The 19,703-nt window shown below is 39.0% G+C and overlaps 1 protein-coding gene across 1 annotated transcript in view; it reads left to right on the forward strand.

Moving 5' to 3' along the window:
- Nucleotides 1-19,703, forward strand: part of ASAP2 (ArfGAP with SH3 domain, ankyrin repeat and PH domain 2) — a gene marked incomplete at its 5' end in the record, with an annotated part of 82,117 nt that overhangs the window by 36,110 nt on the left and 26,304 nt on the right. Inside the window, 6 exons of the mRNA XM_084283694.1 lie at nt 8,285-8,414; nt 10,067-10,152; nt 11,552-11,627; nt 12,124-12,210; nt 17,435-17,538; nt 17,660-17,729. Of these exons, the coding sequence (XP_084139820.1) occupies nt 8,285-8,414; nt 10,067-10,152; nt 11,552-11,627; nt 12,124-12,210; nt 17,435-17,538; nt 17,660-17,729 (553 nt within the window). The remainder of the gene's footprint in view (nt 1-8,284; nt 8,415-10,066; nt 10,153-11,551; nt 11,628-12,123; nt 12,211-17,434; nt 17,539-17,659; nt 17,730-19,703) is intronic.

Genomic DNA, 19,703 nt, shown 5'->3' on the forward strand with positions numbered 1-19,703 from the left:
CATCAGCTCCACACATATCAGACCATTTCTGATGATGCAGGTCCAGAAGATTCCCACAGATCCCTGGCTGCCTAGGTTGGCTGAGAATCTAGCACCATTTTTTTTTTCTTTTTGCATTCACCCAAAAAGTAATGATTCTCTGGTGCCTATGGAGCTGGCCCCTCTGAAGTCATGTGCAGACATCCTTCAGAAGTGGTTCCTGGAGGGTGTTTATTCACGAAAGCAACAAGTTGAGCAAGTTAGATAAATTTCATTATTCCTTTTGTGAATAACAATTTAAAAAGGTATAATTACTGCTTTCCAGGGTTGATTTTTGAGTAACACCTTAGTGGTGTTACGTTTTTGAAACTGCCTAGCTATAGCTAGGTTTCTATAACAAGATTTTCTGAAACGTTAACGTAAACCTCCAGCCTGAATCCCTGGAAGACTGTAACTGTGTCAAGATTGCGATGGTTCCAGTGCTTTGCATCCTTAATTCCAGTGAATGATCCTGTTTGGTTCCCTGCCAATTTTCAGCTTTTGAAGTAATTAAGATTTCTAACCGTTGCCCATGTCAGTAGTTTATCTCTGAGGATGGGCTGTAAAGAACACCCGTGTAATTTAGCCCGATATTGTCTACCTGTGCTTGATTACTGGATCTGAAAGCTTCTTTAATGATGTATAACTCATTCATAGTGATGTCCCACAAAGCTTATGTGCAGAATTGAAAATAAATACATGTGCAGGCTGCTGGGACACACACCAAGAACACTGTTCCTAGTGGACCAAGACCTCGGATGTTTTTAGCATTTCTCATAGAATATTCACAAGGGTGAGCATGTTCCAGTGATGCAAGGATTTGTACTTTGGTCCTCAGTTTACTTATGGTAGCAGGTGATATGGTTCAGAGCTGCATACTTTTTAAAAAAAACAAAAACAAAAAAACACTAATTAGTAGTTGAGGAATCAAAATGTCCATAGGAAACGTACTTGAATCTGTGAATTTGGGAACTCTCATTTGAGTTTAAGAACAGTAGATACCTGGAAAAAATGTTTTGCATACACTGTTACATTCAGCACCTGAAAATGCAATGCTGGCATTGTATTTATTTTTGCTGTGGGATTGAATCCAATGCTGCTGGTATGAGATCTTGAGATTATTTTTTTTTTTTCCTTTTATGCAACTGTCTTGTAAAAACTCGGCGTTCTGACTTTGCTTTGAAACAAGACACTTCATTTTTGATCCTAGACTGGTTCTTTTCTCTCCTGTAAGGTGATGCTGCTTTCCAAGTTGCCTCTCTAGGTTTTGCAAGATTCTTTAACAAGTGAAACACATTTCCTTGACAGTACTTATTTCTAATCTACTTATGTCACAGCATCCAAAACCTGGAAGTAGCACACGTTCATCAGGAAATTCTTTCAGATCCACTTTCTCTGATACCTCTGGGTGGTGGCTTGGTGCAGCTGCTGTGTTTTTAACTGCTAGCTTTTTAAGCAGTTAGATGAAAGCTCCACATCAGTATTCTGGAGCTGAAAGCTGTTTGTCTAGCCTGTTGGACTCCTTCACTTTGATCAAGACCAAAGGATCATCTGCTTGAGGCTTGGGATAGGGAGCCTGGGAATGCCATTTACAGGCAAATTCTTCAAAGGTTTTTTGTGACTTTTTTTGTTGTTGGTTGTTGTTTTGGAAGAGCTTTCTGGGGCTTAAGTTTGGCAGTCAAGAACTATTACTTTTCAGTGCAATCTGCCTCACTTCTACCAAGGAGAGGACCAATTTTCCCTAGTTTTGTTGAACTAAATTCAGAACGGATCTTCACTGACGTGACACCCGTGCCCCTGCAGGAGGACTGTGGGATTTGTCAAACTATCTCGTGTGGAAGATCAATTTCCAGACAAGCTGAGATGTTACTAGCTATCGGTATTGAGCCTCGGCCTTTACAAATCTCATGCTGCAAGTTTAATGATGGGATTTTGAAGTTCGGGTGAGAATGTTAATTTGAGCCTGAACTTGTTGAGGTCAGCTTTATCATCTACTAAGTTTTGGACGTAGGAAAACCATGAAGTTTTTCTGGTTTGCTGGAGTTGCTATTATGTATGCCGCTGAGGTTTCTAGAGATAATGATTGTTTTGATTCTGTGGCTGTTCCTAATGGATCTGAACTTCCTTCTATCTGTGCGTTTCGGTCATCCGCAGCAGTGAGGGAATGCGGAGTTGTTTCAAGAATTCTTAATCATGTGTTGAATTTCTTTTTAGTAGCATCTGCGTAGCCTCTGCATCAAAAAAGAAAATGGGGGAAAAAGAAAGGAAAAAAAAAAGACTAAGGACTAACCTCAGTCTGACCTACAGCTTGTGCTGCTGGAGTGGTGTGGTGGATGTCAGTGTTGATAGCTGCAGGTTTGCTCCCTCTTCTTCAGTCTGTTGGAAAAATCCTGGTTTGGACTGTGCCTAAAGCCAGTACTAGGATTATGCTTAGTTAGCTAGATATTCCAGTGATACTTCTCCTGAATCTCTACCTTTTTTTTTCCTCCTTTTCTTTCCCCTTTCTTTTCCCTTTGGGTTAACAAACAATTCAAGGCTTCTAGGCAGCTTTTTTAGTTTTGTCTGCCTGACTGTCTTACACCATATGCTTAAAATCATACCATTGGTCTTCATTTCCAAGTCACAAGTTCAGACCTGTGAAGCTAAACACCAAATAAATAGCAGTGGTATTTTCATAGTCTGTGGAGAAGTGACAAAGCCTTCGCCCTGATTTCTGCCATGATAAGGAGATTCTCATCCAATTCGTCAGCTTGATAAGCAGAATACTTCAGATTCTTCCTTGTAAAGACAGCGTATTTGCCTCAGTACCTCACCTTATTTGCATGTTTTTGAAGACATAGCAGGTGTTAACATAAATAATAAAAATTTGGCTTATTTGAAAAGAAATTGAGTTAATTCAAAATTGCTTTTTTTCCTTCTTTCCCATACTTTCATTTCCCAGACTTTAATTTCGCAATGAAATTGTGTGTTTAAAAATATTTATATATCTAGTCTTGTTTGGGAGAGTAATGTTAGGATCCACTCTTAAACTCTTGGATGACCATCCATCAATGTTGATTATTATGCAGTGTTGATTATTATTATTATTATTATTATTATTATTATTATTATCATCATCTCCCTGTAGATACCTAAATCTGTGTAGTATTTTCCTCAAGATCACCTTAGCTGATGTAACTGAGGAAGGCTTTACACTTCGGAACTGTTCTTGAGTAAGGGAGTAAGAGGAGCAAGTCACTTGAAGCTTTATGCCAACCTGCCTTAATCAAAAATTGGGAATATCCTGGGGTGACATTCGTGAATAATTCATCTTCCCTCACCATCTGTCATTAGCATGCTCCCGTTGTAGCCCTGAAGATTTTTAACTGGTTTTAAAGGTAGTTCAAAGCAGTGCTTTTCTCTTCGACCTCAGTTAGACTTCGCTTTGCTCGTGTGAGCAGGACAACTCTGTCTGCCCCTGTGGGACAGCAGTGGGATCATTCTGCCTGTGTCTTTGCCTGGAACTGGTGCAGAGGGGGCTCTTTTTGTGATGAGGCAGTCGCTTTCCCCCATGTACTTAAACACTAATGGCAGGCACGCCGGGGGAGCATATGGGGAAGGAGCGGATGTCGGAACAACTGCTCGTGCTTCCAGCAGGCAGACCGTACCCAGCAAGGCAGGGAGCCAGATTTCACCCACATTCTTTAGTCTGATCAGTCCTGTTGTGGTGGAGTTCGAGGTGGGTATTGTATTGTTTCTGTACAGGAGATAGAGCCAGAAACTTACTGAGGCACATCATTTACACCTTTTTTAGCTGTATGGCAATGTCTGTGTTCCAGACACAAACCTGTCTTTCCTGAAAAGAAGAAATGTTAATTTTTTTTTATAAAGACGACTTTATTTTTAGGCCTGGGAATATATATTATCCTCAGAAGTTTAATAAGTGCTCTGCTAATGCTATGAAAAATTAAAGCTTAATGAAAACTAACAAGCTTTTCTTGGGAAGTCTGGCTGGCTCCCTTTCCTCCTTTGCCATTCCCCTTTTAGAAGCTAGGCATGGAGTCTGTTATGCACACTTGAGTGAATAAAACAAGTTGTTTGAATGTGCTTATGGGATTATGAGATCAAGGCAGTAGTCTGAAGTGCATTACATCACTGTGCAGGAATGCAAGCACGCGTTTCTAGATATAGCCATCATCAACGATTTGCTTCTGAACCATCTGAAGTCAACAGGAGAATGAACAAGGTCTTGTTACAGTCCTCAGTAAAGGTGTCTGCATAGCTCTGTGTTAGTAAGTGATGATGCTTCTAGTTTGTGAAACTCATTTTTTGAGCAATATTTAAGAACAATATCCAAAAATTCCACAAGCTGTTCTCAAATTACTTCTTCGGGTCCGTACCTTGGTTCAGCAGATCATTGCTATGCATAGATCATGGATACTTCTGCCATGTTTTCTTTTGAAGTACGTACATCAGGCAAATTGGAGGACAAATAATCTTTAAGAGAGTGGTATAGAAAGTAAATGCTAAATGAAGTAGCTTTTATAGACTGCTTTGAGCCTGGGATTTCATATTAAATATTTTTGTTTAGAAAGAGAATACTTTTGAATTAAATGGCAAAAGCTTTGAATGAATCTGCATATATAATGGATGAAATACTGGAACGATTTGGACACGTTTTTCTCATTCTGCCCTCTTCTCCCCACCTCCCAGAGCAGGATGAGTGAAAGGGAAAAGCTGGAGATGCCTTACTTCTCTTTTTGGGTGATAGGAGAGATGGTAGGTGGTGCTTTGCTGTCAGCCTTGCCAGGCAGTAGGATAAAATCAGTTGGAGGCTCTCCCACTGCAAGACCAGAAGGCCAGGGCTGAAGCTGCAGAGTCAGGCTGAAAAAGCAGACTAGATGAAGAAAGGATACTTGGAGGGAAAATGTGTAACGCTGTTCTGTGAAACAAAATAGCCCTTGGAAGCACTCTGCCAAAATGCACCCCCTGAGCTTTCCAAGTGCTGTTGCTGTTGTTCTGCACCTTCTCACCTGCGTACCCAGACTGAAGTGCCTGGCTTACTGCTGCTGCATGGGGAGGGAGAGGAAGAAAGACAGCTCCTGCCCAGCCAGCTTGCTGCTGCTGTGTCTACACAGGGCGTGTTCCAGGTGTTTACCCACGTTCACTGATGGAAAATAAATGCCAGCCTTAGGCGTGTTAAACAGTAACAGGTCACGTCCTTCTGAAAGGTTTATTTTTTTATTTATTAAAAAGGAAAAGCAAAGAAAGAAGCCTACTTTGATGTTTGTTTATATCATGGTATGTAGGGCACAAGTTTCTTATTTGAAATTAAAATTTATACAGAAAAACAGTTGCTCCTCACGTTGGAGCTTTACAGATTGTCATATAGGGAAACTTGAATGGGCAAGGCCACTTATTTCTCTCTTCTACTTTTTTTTTGTTAGAATTCTTCATCCTGTGTTTCAGCTGTACTTGTCTGTTACCCCCATCAGAGCTCGTTGTTTCTTAGTCATGTGCAGCTGTGTTGTAAATGGGCTGAAGGATGCTCAGATTTTAATGGTAGTCAGCAAAGTCCATCTATATCTGCAATATGTGCAGCCTGAGCTTCAAGAACAGCAATTTTACAAAACGCTTCTTTCTCGTTGATCCTAGAAGATTTTCTTACAGTTTTCCCTATTTTCTTCTTTACTTTGCTTAATTGATCTGCCTGAAAAAACTGAATATGCTGTAATGTTTGGAAATCCCACTGCAGTACATCATAGAAATGTATTTGCCAGAAGGATTTGGTGAATGTCACAGTACAGTGCCACCTGATGCTGCCAGACCTGGACTTGCCCCTTGAAATTTGATAGGAAACACAACTAAACCTTAACACCCAGAAGATTTGCATGCGGCACGGCCTTACGTGGTTCCTTTGTTTCCCTAGAAACAGGATCAGAAAGGAAATGGCATGGTACTGTAAAACAGCAGAACGGGTTAAATTCAGGACTACAGAGCTGCAAAGGTAGTTGGAGACCAAAAGCATAAGCAAAAAGGAAATGCAAACATGAAATGTACCATTGTGTACCTCTGGTGCTTGTTGCCAAGAGTGTAGTTTGCTGTTTTTTGTTGTTGCTTTAAAGCATCACTGAAGTTGTTGAAGCCACGGAACCAATTCCAAAGACCTCATCCTCCAAAGCACTGCCTGCTAGCCTCACCTCTGAGTTTGTTTCCTACACCATTTACGATGTGGAAACTTGCAGTTGCTACAAAAATGCAAGTGAAGCTCCTGCAAATGGCTTCAAGGATGCCTTGTTTCCCTGAATTATTTGCTGGATGTTGGTATGCTTTATTCTTGGTTTTACTACCTTACACCTCAGAGAGTATGCTTATCCTTTAAAGAGTAGTCTAGCCTATTCTTGAAGAGGAATTCAATTTCTGAAAAAAATTCATGCTGTAGTATTGTGCTTATTGTTTGACTCTTTGGGAGTTAGTGGTGCTCTGGTTGAACTAGCATTTATAAATGCCTTATGACATGTAAATAAGCTCTTAATTTTAGGCGTGGTTATGTCTATTGTTCTACACAAACAATAAAAACACTACCAGTTGACAGTTACTAAACTTGAATCACATCTCATTGAATTCTTTGGCCTTATGAACTGCTAGATGAATGTGGAAATTGAGATCACTGAAACCATCCTGGATCTTTGCTCGGAGGTTTGGCTTTTTTAGAACTGTCAAGGATTGCAGAACGCAAACTTTCACCTGGTGTGCTGGAAAGGAGCTGCATATTTGCCATTCTTGGCAACTCTTTTATGTGGCAGCATGTTTATTGTCCTTGTTCACACTTGGTTCTGCTTCATTCTTTTGTTCGGATTTGGTTTTCTATGGCTACAAAATGGCACGTTGACAGTAAGTCAGAAAGAATATAGACTTTTTTTTGGATGAAAATAGAAGATTCTGGACTTGAGCTTTTCTTCAGGCAAATGAAGATTTTCAGACTATTTATTTCAAAGGAGAGGATTTCTCCTCAGAAGGTCCCTTTCCTGGAGAAGTTGCTGTGCCAAGAAGGAGCGTAACGTTGGCTGGATGTGCTGGCTGCTGCAATGCTGCAAGGGGCTGGCTCTGCCACAGCATCCCTGTGGGAATGCTGTGGGATTAATGGGATTCATTCTGGTTTTCCCTTGCTGCTCCAGGTGTAAGAGGAGATGGTTTCACATTCTTGAGAAGTGCAGAACACGCTGCTGCCTGGACGTCCTCAGCCCAGCTAGGATGTAAACTATCAGGGCAATGTTAACAGCAGGTTAAGAGAGCACTTGAGACACGTCATCTCTTCAGAGAGAGAAGCGAGAGACTCTTGACTGCCCCAGAGGAGGTGTGACAGTGCGTGTGTTATTTGGGCCTCTCGCCTGTTTCCTCTATTCCTGTGCAGTGCTTCCTCCCGTCCCAAAGCAGGGCAGCATTTCCTCAGGAAGCCCCCTTCAGATTTTTCTGCTTCTAAGCTGTATGAGTGACAAAAATAAAAGCCTTTCTCTGTAAATACCCTCACGTATTTTGTTCTATTAGCATCTTTTTCATATCAGGCTGGGCTAACTGGGGAATATAATTACGCTACTATTCAGTAATAACGTGAAGAATAACTGTAGAGGGGAGTTCTGCTTTGTCGTGGGCACTGGCTATTCATTTATATTCTCCAGGAGAACCTTCTTCATTCAGAGCTCTTGGAAAATGTTCGTGGAAACTTTGAGGGAATTAGGACAGCTGGTCTATTAGACTTCTGGAGTCTGCAACGCAGCCGGCTGGCCGGCATTCCCGGTGCCAACTGGCTCAGTAGCAAGTAGAGATGGCAACTGTGATTTTGGCTGAAGAAACCCTGTATATATAGAAGATGACTTGATGACAGGCAAGACTCAATAAATCTGGTGACATAATTGAACTCTGTTAAGCAGTGTTTGGTCAGCTGGGATTAAGCATGAATTTTAATTGAAAATGTAGGAGGATTATTTTGTAGATGGATTTTTTTTTTCTTCAACACAAGAACTTAGTATCTTCCTTTCATTTAGGATCTTTCAGATTATGTCAGGAAATTATTTTTTAACAGATGATTGAATTAGATTTCAGCTACTGCATGTCACTGCTGATCTTTAGTCATTGTCAAATTTCAAATGAAATGGCATCTGGAAGTAAGTCACACGCAAAGCTGCAAGAGTTTGGCTCTGCATCTGTCAGTAGACTTTGCAAATAATCAGATTTCCTGATAGGCTTTGAATTTCGCACTTCACTGACTTGATTCTTTGCCTTGTAGTACAAAAATAGAGAAGGAGAAAAAAGAGCATGCTAAGCTGCACGGGATGATCCGTACAGAAATAAGTGGAGCTGAAATTGCGGAAGAGATGGAGAAAGAGAGAAGGTTCTTCCAGTTACAGATGTGTGAGGTAAGATGCAACATGAAATCTCTATTGCTCTGCTAATCTCTTTTAGGAACATTTAGAAAAACATCATTTTTTATGGCAAATGTGATGTTAAAGGGGAGTAGCAAGATATTAGTGGAGTCACATTGCTAAATCACTTTTTTTTTTGTCCTGATGTGCTAACTTTGGAGGGAATTTTCTAATTTCGCTTGAAAGTAAATTGCAGAATAAACAATGCAAAGCTCAATTAAACGCTAAGAGATGATAATAAATAAGCCTTTATGCTCCTACTTCACTCTAAGTTATTTTAAGCCGTAGATCATTCTCTACATTGTTCCCTGCACCGCCAGCTGTTGCAGCATTATGTGAGGAAAGACACCAGTTTAGTACACTATTGGCTGGTATTGAAAAAAAAGTGCTAAGGATGGAATCCAGTTGTCTTTCAAGATATTTTAGAGCTCTGCCACTTTGAAATCTTTGAAATCTGTGAAATTACCTTAAATCTGGAATAGCTGGGGCATATCCTGGGACATGTCACATTTTCTGATTTTCAGAAAAAAAGATTATACTTGGTTAACTCTAATAAAAAATGGGGACTTGGTTTTGTTTTAGTTAGTAAATCACAAGTGTTGGGAGTTGTATTATTAGTAAAAGCTAGTTCTCTGTAAATTGTGAAAGTGAACCTAATTCTAGATGCTTAGAGCTCCGCTTTGTACCAGCAGGAGTCAGAGAGGTGATTCTTCTGGGTACATGTTGTGTAGTGTGCATATATTTAGGGCAGTCGTCTGTTCATCAGAACCAGCTTGACAAGCCACATCATTGAAAGCTGGCACTTAAATACTGCTTTATTTTATTTGTTTTAAAATATCTGGGGTGAAATATTTATCCCACGTGGGTCAGCGAAAACCAGATGTGTTAGAGCATGTTCACCCCTTTGCCTGTAGGTCACTATCATTAAAATTTGCCCACATTTAATGGGCAGCTAAGCAAACCTGTAAATATCTGGCAATCTTACTTCTGCTTGCATGGCCATCATCTTTTGTGCTACGGCGTTCAGGGGAGGAGCTGCCACTTAATATGAAATTTGTTCATGCGTAATGCAATCTAATTATACTTTTTTTGTTGCTCGGTGCTAAGATTTTTTTAAATATCGTGCTAAACTGTAATTTTCTGTTATTACCGTGTGTAAGGAACTGGTAGAGAAAATGTTCAAATCAAAAGGCAGATGTAAAAAGATGGTTAAAATAATCCCTCCCCCCCCCCTTTTTTTTTTTTGTTGGAATAAACTGCTTTCTTGCTTAATGACATCTGTTTGGCAATGGGTTTAACAACCAGTGAGATACACATCTTCATGGGCTGCTGGGTTTCAGAACAGGTTCCTAAATTCACGGCACAAACTTTTATGCTTCCTTTAGTAGAGGCTTCCACTAGGAGTCATGAGGGATGGGGTAACAATTTGAACTAACCATAGTGATGTATCCCCACAAAGTTACCAGAAAGCAGCAGTGGCAACTCTTGCTTTTGTGTGATTAACCCATGAAGCCATGGTTTGGCATATTCTTTTCAGGCCTTCTAAATCCGGAACTGTTAAAGTTTGAAATATAACTGAAAATAAAATGTTAAATAATACTATGGTAGTAATCATTAATTTATTTCATCCATTATTGTTTCAACAGTACCTGCTGAAAGTCAATGAAATCAAGATTAAAAAAGGAGTGGACTTGCTTCAGAACTTGATCAAATATTTTCACGCTCAGTGCAAGTATGTTTTCGGTTTTTTATACCTACACAATAACTGGAACAATATTTTGCTTTAAACTTCTGACATAATTGCAGTATTTTACTGGATTTTAAAAAATAGGTTTATAGATTTATAAATAAGTAAAGATTCAATTGGTCTCATTAAATCTTTTGACAAATTGCTTTTGTCAAACAGATCTGTAATTGAGTTTCTTACAATATTCCCAAGTATATAATGTGTTTTATTAGTACAGTAGAATATAATTGCTTGTTCCAAAGGAGTGCCACACAATAATTTGGTATGTTTTGTAAACTACTGCTGAAACAAAGCTATTTGTTTGGTCAATATGTTAGTGGTCTATTAGTTTTGTCGTTGGTTGTTGGTTTTTCACCTGTGTAAATGGCAATGATCTAAATTAATTCTGTACTCAAAGAAAATAAACTGCAAAAGCAGTGGGATCAAACTGTATTTTAAAGTATCTCACTTTTTCTTTCAAATTAATTGGGGGACTCAGTATTAAAACACAAAGAATGATGTTCCTTTCTATGGTAATCTTACAGATCAATAACATAGCAATAAAGCCACAGCTATTAACTTGAAAGAGCTACTGTCAGCCTGTTAAAATCAGTGAATTCTTATCTTAAAGAAATGTAGTGTTTTTTTTATATATATAACTATGTTGCTTTAAAATTGGTTTCTCTCGTACTTGGTCACTCATCTCCTGTCCATTTAATAAAATTTCCCCAACATAAATGCTGTGTTGTGTTGTCACTTTCACGTCTGCTTCCCAGAGTGAAAGTATTTCTTTCGCTAATGTGGCAGCAATTTTTTAATCATATGTGTATACCCGTGGTTTCTTTGAATTTGTTTTGAAAATCTTACCTATTTTAGAGAGCTGCAATATTCTCTGTTGGAATAAAGAACATTATTGTGCCAATACACTAATACATATGATACAGTATGATTTAGCATATTCAGTTTGCATGTAGGCTGTAAATAATGCTTGGGAAACAAAGAGGCTTTCCTTTAGAGGGAAGATTGCATCAGGTGTGAAATGATTGGGCTCCAAGAAGTCACAATGATTTTATGTCTGCTAGAGCTTGTACTGTTCTGCAATGAATCTTGCTTGTTCTGGGCCTTCAAAAATTGCGATTAGAACCTGTGTTTGATGTGAGAGTGAAGAAAATTTATTTGGTTGTGGGTTGTGTCAGTTCTGGATCTGCTAAGGGATTTTGCATGTTAGAATAAGCTATAATGGTAATAAATATGTGAATCAGTCAAAGATGAATAAAAACTATTTTTTTAAGGTTTTGAAGCTTATGGCGTGGTATAATATGTATGTCTTCTCTTGGCAACTTTTTAAATAGAAAATACAAAGTAAAGTTTAATGTCTGCTTTTTTTTTTTTTTTTTTTTTTAAGTTTCTTTCAGGATGGGTTAAAAGCAGTTGAAAGTCTTAAGCCTTCAATTGAGACACTGTCGACAGATCTTTATACAGTGAGTTAGCAACCTTTCGCTTTCTTTGTGCTTAGTTTCTTACAGTAGAACGGTGAACTTTTTTGTTCAGGCTACTTGACCAGTTTAATATTATTTTAAGGTTTTGAGGAGATTTTTGAGTAAAATTTTGTTTTCATATCATGTCCAGGAGCTCTAGATCCAGTTCAGAACCCCCCTGTGTAAAATGTTAGGAAAAGAGCCTCTACCATAAAATGTTTGCAGACTAAGTGAAAAACAATATATGGTTTCAAATTGAACACAAGGAAGCAAGAGCAGTGTGAGGCAGTATTGAATTCTTAACCCAGCAACATCCTAGCCATTATCGAGTTTTCTGAAGATAAAAAGGAAAATAAATTTATCATGGTATCTTTTCTCTGTGTTTTCATTCTTGCTGAACATTTCTCAGAAAAATGAACCAATTAAGTAGCGAGTTTGGAAGAACTGTGTTGAAAAAGAAACAATAATTCTATTTTTAATGTGTTTTTCTTCATTCAAGATTAAACAAGCACAAGATGAGGAAAGAAGACAATTAACACAGCTTAGAGATATTTTAAAATCAGCACTCCAGGTTGATCAGAAAGAGGTGAGCATACAAGGTGATTTGATGTTGGAATGTCCATTATAACTTCTTCCAATCTAGTGTTAATTTTTGAAATGGAATTATTTTAACTTTCATCAGCCCCAAACCCTTTTTTTGTTTCTTCATCTTTGCTTTGATGCTGATGTTGAATGTTTCTGAAGGTGTTTTTTAAAGAGATTCTCACTAAAAATGTATGAGACGAATTTATTTTTGCTACTGCTATTGCAAAACACTTAAGTGGATGCACTGTCTGTGAGCTGACTGCAAGCAGGAGTGTCTGCGTTGCTCAAATGGAGAATGGAAGAACTTTGGCAGTAACAAGGAGACCCAATTAATATAATCTTGTCTCACAGAAATATTCTGTGCTGTGTAAAGATTATGTAAAACTGAACTCCAAATCCCAAAACACTTCTGTCACCATCTGCAAAAAGGACAATGAAGCTTGCTGTTCTGCTGCAAAGATGCCAGTTCTCGAAGGTGCAAAAGCTAGGTCAGTTCAGCAACCTAACAAGTTATTTTTTGAGCTTTAGTTGTTATTGCTGTTAGATTTAAAGCATTCAGGAGTAATTTTATTTGGCAAGCTCTGATCTGGAGCCAAGCATCTTTTGTATAATCTAATCCTAAACATTAGGTCAACTTTTGTTTCAGATTGCTAGAGCTTCCTCTTCATACAAATCAAATCCAGCCAGCTTCCTTTGTGTGGCTGCTGGGCCGTGAGTAAGTGATGAATGAACCCCTCCCTTTTCAGATTCTCGTTCCGAGAGGCATTACAAAGAAATAGTTTAGTCTGTAGACCTCGGACTTCCTTGATCTTTCTCAGTCTTGCTTTCATCTTTGCGTGAAGTTTATGCTGGCTCATAGCTTTAATAGGTGGCAGGCTTGCTGATAGGCATTAAATGCTCTTCACATCAAGGTGCTGTTTGTAGCCACGTGAAGTTTGTGGTAATGATGATTGTGTACAAAGTCCTATTCAGTCTACGGACACTTTCTTAGGTTCTGCCTGGTGCTTAGGACTTACTGAGGTGTGTATTTGCTAAATAAAACTTTCAAAATTGAACTTTGTGGAGTGAAAGACTAGTGATTCTAACAGAAATGGTGAGTACTTGGGATTCACCATTGACTGCTTACTCTCATTAAGGAATCTTTGCTGTTAAGGGCATGTTAGCAGGCTGTTCTGTTTAGCTCTTTGTTCAAGAGAGGTAGCAGAAGCAGTTGGGTTTCATGATGGCTGGGAATGTTGCTCCTCTGTGTTCACCTGTTTATCAGAGATACTGATATTAATGTATAAGGAAGGCATGGTGAGCACACATCTTTTCACAGACTGAAAAATGTAATGGTATACATGGATTTTTTTTTTTTACTTATACTGGTTTTGTTGCATGTAAAAATAGAAGTATTGAAAATGCTTTATTCTATATTCATTATATATCATTCTGCAAATACAGCTATAGATACTACCTGCAGAGCATGAGAAGTAATATAATTATTAAAGTTGTTTGAAAACATCAATTAATCGGTGGGATGCCAAACAATCCTGTTATAACTTGCTGTACAATCCACCAGTATTATTCTTGTTGCACTGTAATTTCCTTTACTATAACTGTTTTCTTTTTTCTTCCTGAAATGCATTTACATTTTGTGACCGAAGTCTAGGAGAGTAAGTGTCGCTATGTTTTAATGAAAATAGTTGGCATGCTTTCTTTCCATTCAGATTTCAAGAAACTGGATTTGTCCTCTGAGCTTTTTTCATCTGGTGTGAGAAGAGTGCTTCTTTTTTCCTCCTCTTGTGTTTGTTGTAATACCTCCCCCCCCAAAAAAGGGGGGAGGGAAGGAGGAGTCAAGGAAAGTTGTCAGATTGATCTTGAGAAAGGAAATTACAGTAGGTCAAATTAGTAGTTTTCTATTTTCTCTCTTCTGGGAATGAAATCCAGTTGCTTGATTTGATGTTCTTGTAAGATTTTAAAGATGTGTGTGTTTTTAATTATTTTATACACAAAGTCCATTTTAATAGAACATTGTTGAACGTTTCTGTTGTAAAAAAAAATATGAATATTCACAGTCAACCTTTTTTTGTTGTGTCTGAATATATTGTTTCTTCCTGCAGTGAACTTTGTCAAACCTGATTTTTACTGGAACTTCTTTTTTAAAGGTCTTTTTGTGTCCATCTTGATAAAAAGTTAGAATTGAAGGTAGCCTCAGAGTAGTATTTAGATCTCCTTCTGCTTCCTGTACCTCTTTGGTAGAACCTGCAATGTCTTTAGGCCACTGAAAAGTAGAATAAACTTTGTCTTAACAAAAATGTTGGTAGCTGTGCTGCAGGAGAGGCTGCCTGCAGGTGATCCTGGCAGATGCATCTGCTGGAAACTCTGTGGGACCGTGATAGATACGGGGTGGGTCTCTGAAAAATCCTCCTGGCGATGATACTGCAAATCCGAGAGAACCTCAGGCTCTTGGAAAGCTGTAAGGGCTTTTTGGCAGCTTTATGCACAGAAGGGATCCAGGCAGTCTGAGTGCCTGTTACATGGGAGCTGTGAAACAGCTAGCCAAAATTTTCAGTGCATAATAAGTTAAAGCACCTCGCATGGAAAGCTCTGTTGTGATCGAATAGTGAGGCTGATAGCCAGGTTTTTAGGCTCGCTCTTGCTGGTAGTCACAGACCATCCTTACAGGATACTGCTGTCACATTTCTTGAATTTTTAGTAGTGTTATTCAGCTTGATGTAGAAGTCTTTATGAGAATTTGAAAGAAATCATTTCCAACCTGGTTCTGGTCAGAGAAGTGATTCACTCTGAGCATGCTTCAATGAAATGACTCACCTTTTTCTGTACGCCTATCTGCATTTCCAAGCTGATAAAGCGGACAAAGTTCAGCTTCTTAGGCTCGTGTACTTCAGTCTGTCCTGCTCTTAGTGTGCTTGAGAGAGATTTAAAACGGCAATGCTCTGTGCTAGGTATATCCTGTGTCCTGCCATGATCCATTTCCCTGTAGGTAATGTTCCTGTTCCGCTGGATCTGCCCCTGGTATCTGGGATTTGGCCTCCTGTTAAGTGGAATATGCAAACCAGAAATAAGGGAGCCCACACGTGGAAAAGGCATGCTGAAATTGCCCAGAAAGATGTGAATTGTTAGGGTGATCTGTCATACGGCATCACATCTTTTAGGAGCTAGACCAAAACTGTGAACTTGCTGGACAAAAGGCTGTGGAAAAGCATCACCTGGGAATCGCACAGGACACTAGAGATTTGGGCATGGCCCAAACCAGGGATTTGAAACTGGAAAATCTCCTGGTCTTTTCCTTAACTCCATGTCATGAAGTAATATGAATTTTTTTAAAGACACTGTCCATAGCAATGAATGTGTGGAAATGCACGTCATCTGCAGCGGCTTCCTCCCTAGCTGAAATGGGGCAGGAAGCTTGTCGTGCTGGCTCGCCACTTGGGCCAAACATAGCAACTGGGAGTAAACAGCAGCTGAGGGAAGGTAGCTGAAATGTAGCAGAAAACAGGCCACAAAATGTAAAACCAGCATCTTAGCTAATAGGAATTCTGCTCCGGGCAGGTGTTGGAGGTCATCTGAACGCTCGGCGTAATTGAGGATGTGGAGGACGGAGATTAATTTCCTGTAAGGCCTCTGATCTTGGGAATGGAGTTCTGTCACTGAAGCAACACAGTAATGGGAGGCGGAGATTAAGGCAGTGGTAGGACATAACAGGCAGTGTCAGATCGGATTTTCTCCAGAAGTCACTAAAAATATGCCTGCGGGGATTGTTCTGTAGCCTGCCTTCAGCTCGCTCACTGCTGAGGCTGAGCCTGATGTCCTGCAGCTGTGGAGCTGTAAGTGCACCGAGCAGGGCTCCTAGGTGGTGACTCTGTCCCTACCACGTCTCTGACCTGTTGTGCCTTGCCATTACTGCTGGGGAGGATCCTGGGCAGCTGTGGCTGCAGCAGGAGCTGGGACAACAGGAATGTGCTGCTGGAGCTCATAAAGGTGCAGCACTTCATCTGTGCTGGCGCTCCTGGGGAAGGGCATGGCCCAAGCTTGTTCTTAGTTTTAGTTGTTTGCTTTTTTCCTCACTTAAATCCAGAGATAAGCCTTATATCTAGCCTAATGAAGTGTATGAATCAAATTGTAATTAGAGAGAAATCTTCTAAACTCGTACTTTTTATATTCCTATATATTTGACTTTATCATGTGTACACTCTGGATTTACAGACTGATGTATCTTGTGACCATACTCGTAGCATATCTGAGACATACTGACTCATCTTCTTACAAAGGAGCATTTTTATCAAATTACTATGTTTATCTCATAATAGTTCTTAAGTGTTTGTCTAGATTAGCTCAGTCATTTCAGTGAGCTGTTTTCTTTGAGGTATTTTTTCCACTATACCTGTGTTTTCTGCCACCTATAACTAAGGTGTATTACACCTGTATAGAAAAGAAAATAAATTTTATAAATATTAGTCATCATCAGTGTATGCATTGAAAAGTTCTCTCCATCATGCTGCTGCTGCTAAGACAGCATGACCCATCAGATCCCTTGCTGTGAGGCTGATATTTTTCAAGGAGTCAGACTCTCGCAGCAGTGAGTCCTGCATCTGGGTAGTTCTGAGAGCAGTGACAGCAGCTTAGTTTAATCCCTGTCATTTTCAGTCACATCATTCTATGTTGTTTGATATAATTCGGTTTGTTTTAAGTTACTATTAAGAAATAACTTCTAAAATTTTTTCTACTAATTCCTGAGTGCCTCCTGAACCATGTTTCTAGTAACTCTCCTGCTTTTCAAAACAAATAACACAGCTCAGTTTCTACCAGGAAAAACCACTTTCAATTTATTTGTGTTTATTATTATTATTATTTAACAACAGAAGGATGCACTAGGAATTGCAGGTAATAATAATTTCTCATGTTTATATACAGCAGCGTTCGCATGAGTTGGAAAGCCAGCTGCTCAGTTACTGTTCAGATTAAAAATAGATATAAAGGCAGCAGCAAAGCTAAATGAAAGCAAGGGGATTTTAGCAGGTGCTGATAATGCTTATTTCTTAAGGGTTTTTTTGCCATCCAAAAAAGAGATGGATTTTGTTCTTCTCACTGAGGAGGAAAAATGTGCTTCGTTTGGTCTGTAGGATTAGAGCAGGAGGAAGGGCTCTGAAACTCATTAGTAAGAGAGATATTTTGGTTGAAAATGTGGAATGCATTACAAATTGCTGTTCTTTATGTTTCAGGATTCTCAGATTCGTCAGAGTACAGCTTACAGTTTACATCAGCCTCAGGGAAACAAAGAACATGGCACTGAACGAAATGGTAGCCTGTACAAGAAAAGTGATGGGTAAGTACTGCTGGACTCCACTGAGAGGGGAAAAAAAAAAAAGGTCTTAAGAGCAAAATGATGTAATAATATTATAAAAACTGAGTCGTTCTTTTTTTTTTTTTTTTTCCCTTTAAACCAGAATCAGAAAAGTGTGGCAGAAAAGGAAGTGCTCAGTTAAAAATGGTTTTCTTACAATTTCCCATGGTACAGTAAGTATTTGTTTACAATATTTTATGTACATGGTTGCTAATACAAAAAAAAGACAAACTATGCTGGTCTATATTTGTAATTTGGAATTAGCTGCATTCCTGATGCGGTGCTTTCAATGTGATGGGTACATATTTTTAAGGCAATCTTTCAGAAATATATCAAGACATACACAGTATCTAAAAATACAACTGCTTTAATGCTAATGATGCTAATGGAAAAAAAATGCTTTTTTAAGGGCTCATTTTGTTCATATAAGCTGTTCGTGTTTTACCAGACTATCTAAAAATACAAATTCGAACTCCAGCATGTGGAAAGATAGGGTTGGGCATTAAGCCATCTTTTACATACGGTTGAAACAACTTTATATTTAGAAGACAATCTGAAAGGATACCGAATCTCATTTCTCCCCCAGACTTGTTTCTCTATGGTAATGTGTAAGAAGGTAACTTTCCTGGAGAGCAGATGTTGGAGAAAATTATCTTTGAAGGCAAATTCTACCGGAAAGATGAGAGGGCATTAGAAGCCCCTCTTTCTTTCATACATTTGCAACATGTTAACAAACTTGTAATGCTTTCTACTTTAATTTTTTAAGTTTCCTGCTTTCAGAATTTATACTTGCGTAGTTTTTATTCTTGGCTTTGAACTCAGCTCTTTTCCCTTTCCATTAACCTTCCTCTTTTTATGTTGCGCTCTCAAAACTTTCTGAAGTTTCTTAAGGCAAAAATCAGCTCAGTGACAGTATTTCCCATTCTTTGTCCAATAAACAGTCCCGTTTCTTGCTCCTCTTGTGAACCCTTCTGTTCTTCATCCTGTTATGCCTGTTGCTATAACTACAAGTTGACCCTGGCAGCAAAAATGAATCAATCTCTCATTTGTGCATCTAGCCACAAGCTCTTGCTTTCTGAATTGACAACCAGGAACTAAAGAGGAATGCGAAAACAGGCCTGCAAAGCAGAGTCATTATAATTTTGGGACTGTCCACCAGTTTATCCCCATTTGACTGTGTGTGAGTGCGTCTTTGTCAGAGAAGAATCTGTTGGTATTTCTGTACCAGAGTCTGCATGTGCTGCAAATGGACTTGGCACTAGACTTGCTGTAGTGGGACCAGGAGGAGTGGAGCTAGGGCAGCTCAGAGCTGGCAGAGGTTACAACATCCACTTGTGGAGCAGATTTTTAATCCAAGTGCACTTACAGAGTTCTGTCAAGATACTCTTCTGTTCTTTTTATAAGTTGTCTACCAGATGGTCAGACACTTTTAGAAGCAGATCCGTGGAACTGTAGCTGGAAATCAGTTGCTTAAGGTAGATGCTTAAATGCAGGTTTAGCTGTGTAGGTTTCACAAGTTTGGTCTTGATCTTTTTATAATTAAAAAAAAAAATAAGGGAATGCCATCTCATTTTAAAATTTACTTCACTTTTTACTCATTTGCTTAATTTCTCCTTATGTATTGATGGCAGTTTTGTGCAAAAATCAATGCTCAACTCATAGGCATTGAAAAGGGTAGAGACAATTTCTGTTTCTTAAGGATTTTTTGGGCTGCTCTGAGTACCCTCTGAGACTTTTGAAGCAATAACATTGATTTCCAAGCATTGTCAGGGCTGATATTTCCTGGTCTCTAAAATATGACATGTCATTATCTTTTCCCAGCTGTTCATCAAAATGAACCATCTCTCAGAAATTAAGTTGTCAGTTTTGTTTGCCTTATTAAATGCAAATTGTAAGTGCCTTTCCTTTAAAGGCTACCTTTTCTTCATGGACTTCTTTGGTCTTGTAGCCTCTCAGATTTGTATGAAGGACTGGGATTCTTTGGTTAGTTTCTAGAGCAGCCATCTTCAGGCAGTTCCAGGTGCTGTATTCTGACTTAAATTTCCCTGCCAAGTGATCTCCTGATACAGACGGGGAGAATATGATTTGTTCTCACCTAGCTGTAATGCTGAACATGTCTATATCAGCATCTGTGCAGAAAGTAGATT

The sequence above is a fragment of the Netta rufina genome (genome assembly GCF_964035555.1).
Source record: "Netta rufina genome assembly, chromosome: 3".
Taxonomy (NCBI): Eukaryota; Metazoa; Chordata; class Aves; order Anseriformes; family Anatidae; genus Netta; species Netta rufina.